At 28.2% G+C, this 3296-nt stretch overlaps 1 protein-coding gene across 1 annotated transcript; it reads right to left on the bottom strand.

Moving 5' to 3' along the window:
* Positions 1-1582: 1582 nt before the first annotated feature.
* LOC145002894 (cyclin-D4-1-like) lies at positions 1583-2564 on the bottom strand. The gene is made up of 4 exons (XM_078962076.1): positions 2550-2564; positions 2217-2418; positions 2009-2112; positions 1583-1702 (listed from the first exon to the last, which is right to left on the bottom strand). Exons 1-4 carry the CDS (start codon positions 2562-2564, stop codon positions 1583-1585), a joined length of 441 nt encoding a protein of 146 aa, XP_078818202.1.
* Positions 2565-3296: the final 732 nt, after the last annotated feature.

Here is a 3296-nt window from a genome sequence, read left to right as displayed (position 1 = left end):
GACAATTAATACACGTTTTATTCAAATATAAATAAAATATATGACGAAAGATGATGTAAAAAATATATTTTAAGTAAGAAAACTTTATTACGTGTTATATGTATATTTGAACGATACTTAAACTATAAAAAATGTTAAGTATATGTTTTATTCATAAGTGAATAATGTATGTACTGTAATAAAAATCCGATAAATTTTTATTCACTTATTAATAACGAGAGCTGAAACTTTAAAAAAATAAATTTTTATTCACTTATTAATAACGAGACCAAAAAATCGTTGTAGGGACAAACCCGACAAAATGTGCCAAAAAATATCCAATAATAAACACATACAACTAGGGTTATATCTTTTTTGTTTGAGTTATTCTATATGTTGAAATGTTAAAATAACTTTTTTATTTTTTATAATTCATAACTTGATTCAAAAATTGCAAGTTTGGTTTTTTATAGTAAATAACAACGTATTTTTGTTTTTTCTACGTTTTATGACATGATACATAAATCACATCATATCTTTCTATTTTAATAAAAGAATATGTTTATTTTTCTATTGACAAATGTCATAGTATCACAACTTCTCATTAATATTATATCATATATCATACCAGTTGTCAACCTATTAATTGTCAATTTCAAATTTCAAAATTTAAAATTTCAATCTAATTACATTAAATTAATAATGGGAAATTTCCGAAAAAATCCTAAACTTTTGGCCCAGTTTATGATTTAGTCCCAAATTAATTTTTGTTAACGAAAAATGACAGAATATCAGCTAATGTAAACAGTTTGACTCATATTTACCAATTGAACCGGTAATTGCTGACATGGCAGCTCTTACCAACCGAACTAGAAGAAAAATTAAAGTAGTATGGATCGGACACAAAACCTCTTAACCTTAACTTAACAGCTTTAACCCCTAAGCTACAAAAAAAGTTATATATTCAATTCTAATTTTTTATATATGATGCGACAAAGGTGTGGAATTTATTATTATTATTATTATTATTATTATTATTATTATTATTATTATTATTACTCACAACGTAAAGAAAGAAACTATTTGTTAAATTCGATTTTATCAATATTATCCAATAAATAATATATAAATACATATTTATACATATAAATACGTTTTCAAAATACATTTTAATAATACGTTTCTAAATACGTTTTTAAAAATATATTTTTATATACGTTTTTAAAAAAGTATTTATTATATAAAAACATATTTTTTACAACGTAATTAAAAATGTATTTTGGAAACGTGTTTTCAAAAAATATATTCAAATATGTATTTTAAAAACATATTTCTCTAGAAGTGTATTTAAAAACTTATTTTTTACAACATATCTAAATACACTATATTTATTTTTGTTTTGTAATAATAACTAGGAAAGGATCCCCGCATTGCGATGGTTGGAGGGAATTCCATTAAACCAAGAGAAGGCATGAAAGCACAATGCAAGAATAGGGTAGATTCCACAAAGATTTCAAACTTCTTACAAATTTGTTTGCTATTAAGGCATGACATGTATGCCATTGTTGCATTCAATTCCATCTACTTAGAGTTGTATCCGGTTTCAATACTCTTCATAGTTTACCACAACGCTGTTTAACCTATTTTCCATTTCCAAATTATATGTATCATCTTTGTAGTTGCAACAATTCTCTTTGTCATGAAGACAATCGCAAGCCTTCATCTATCATGATCAATATTAACAAAAGCATTAAGTCTATAAGTTAATTTAAAAAGAATCAAGTTAAAATGACACATGCATTAAAGAGATGTCGGGAAAAACGGTGTTCCAAAAAAAACGATCATGAACTATTCATTTTTGTGTAATCAAAAATATTGCATTTATTCTATAAAAGCATGATTGTGAATTATATTAGCTTTTAGATGAAAGATTTAAATCTTTTTATATCATCATGATAACAAATTAAGCTAAAAATACAACTAAACATGCAGAATGTACAAAAGAAAGAAGGCATTATATGATCATTACCTTTTGTACATGTTGAAAGAGGGCAGAAATTTGAGTTTGTCCAACCACAACAACTGCCACTTCTGCTGCTATCTCAGAAGGTTTAAATTCCAAGAAGTGAATTCCTACATGATGAAAATTATCATTTTTAGCCATCTTTCACATCAACTCAATCATATCGCAACACATAACATATTACACAAAATGCAACTTTTAACTTTTTAATTACCATTAGTTAAGCATAATATAAGTTGGGTTGATCTTGAAATTAAAGATCGTGAAATGGGTTGATCAGAATCGAGTTTCCCAATGAAAGCATCAATGAAAGAAAATGGAGTCACTGTTTGCATCCTCCATTTCAATGTGGTCAACACAAGAAGCTCCATTTTCTGAATAGTTTTTGATTCAAAAACAAATCTTGATTCACAAACCTGTAAATTCATTAACATACTCAATGTCAAAATCAAGTTTAAAATCACAGTACAAAAAAAAAATCAAGATCTTTATTATAAAAACATGTTTGACCTGTAAATCAAGAGGGGGGGGGGGGGGGGGGGGGTACTTCAGTCTCTTCCATTTTGGAAGCAAGTGATAAACACACTACTGAAAGTAATTGCATCATCCAAGCTTTGTCTTTCTATTCATTAAATAGCATATGTAAAGACATCAGACGTCATTTGCTTTCGTTGCAATCAGAAGCGCCATAAAAAGGCCAACTGCCCGACATTGACATCAGGATCTCCAGTGGTGGCGCCAGTTCCAGCGACCTTGCGGATCACGGATGGCCGACAGGGCAAGATAGATGCTCCAGTGGTGAGGAGCTGAGTTGTAACATACACATTCTAAAATTGTGTATTGTTATTATTAAAAGTGAATAAAATTGAGTGTTGAGTTCTAACAAATGGTTTTTACTAGCAATGAAGTAAAACTATGTTTAGAATCACTCAGAAAATATTGAAAGTCTTATGAGATTCCAATTAATAGCCAAATAATGAAAATTTAACGAAAATATAAAATTTTAAATAAGTAAAATTTTATTATTTGATGTTGTAAATCATCTCGTTAGAAACTTGTAGGATAAAACCTCGTCAAAATCCGAGTTATAACGAAGAAGTTATGACCAACCGAAGATCCGCGACAAAACCGGTACGGCGCTGAATGACGTAAAAAGTGAGTTTTTGATAAACTACTTTTTAGCCTTAGTAATCTAAATGAAAGTCGTATTATTCATTAAACCGAGAAATTCAATAAAAAGAACGCCAAAATCTGACTTCGTATGAAGAAGTAATGATTTTTCGAAGTTTCAACT

This window comes from Lactuca saligna, chromosome 6 (assembly GCF_052625555.1).
Source record: "Lactuca saligna cultivar CGN05327 chromosome 6, ASM5262555v1, whole genome shotgun sequence".
In the NCBI taxonomy this organism is placed as follows: domain Eukaryota; kingdom Viridiplantae; phylum Streptophyta; class Magnoliopsida; order Asterales; family Asteraceae; genus Lactuca; species Lactuca saligna.
This window is presented reverse-complemented; position numbering and strand designations above follow the sequence as displayed.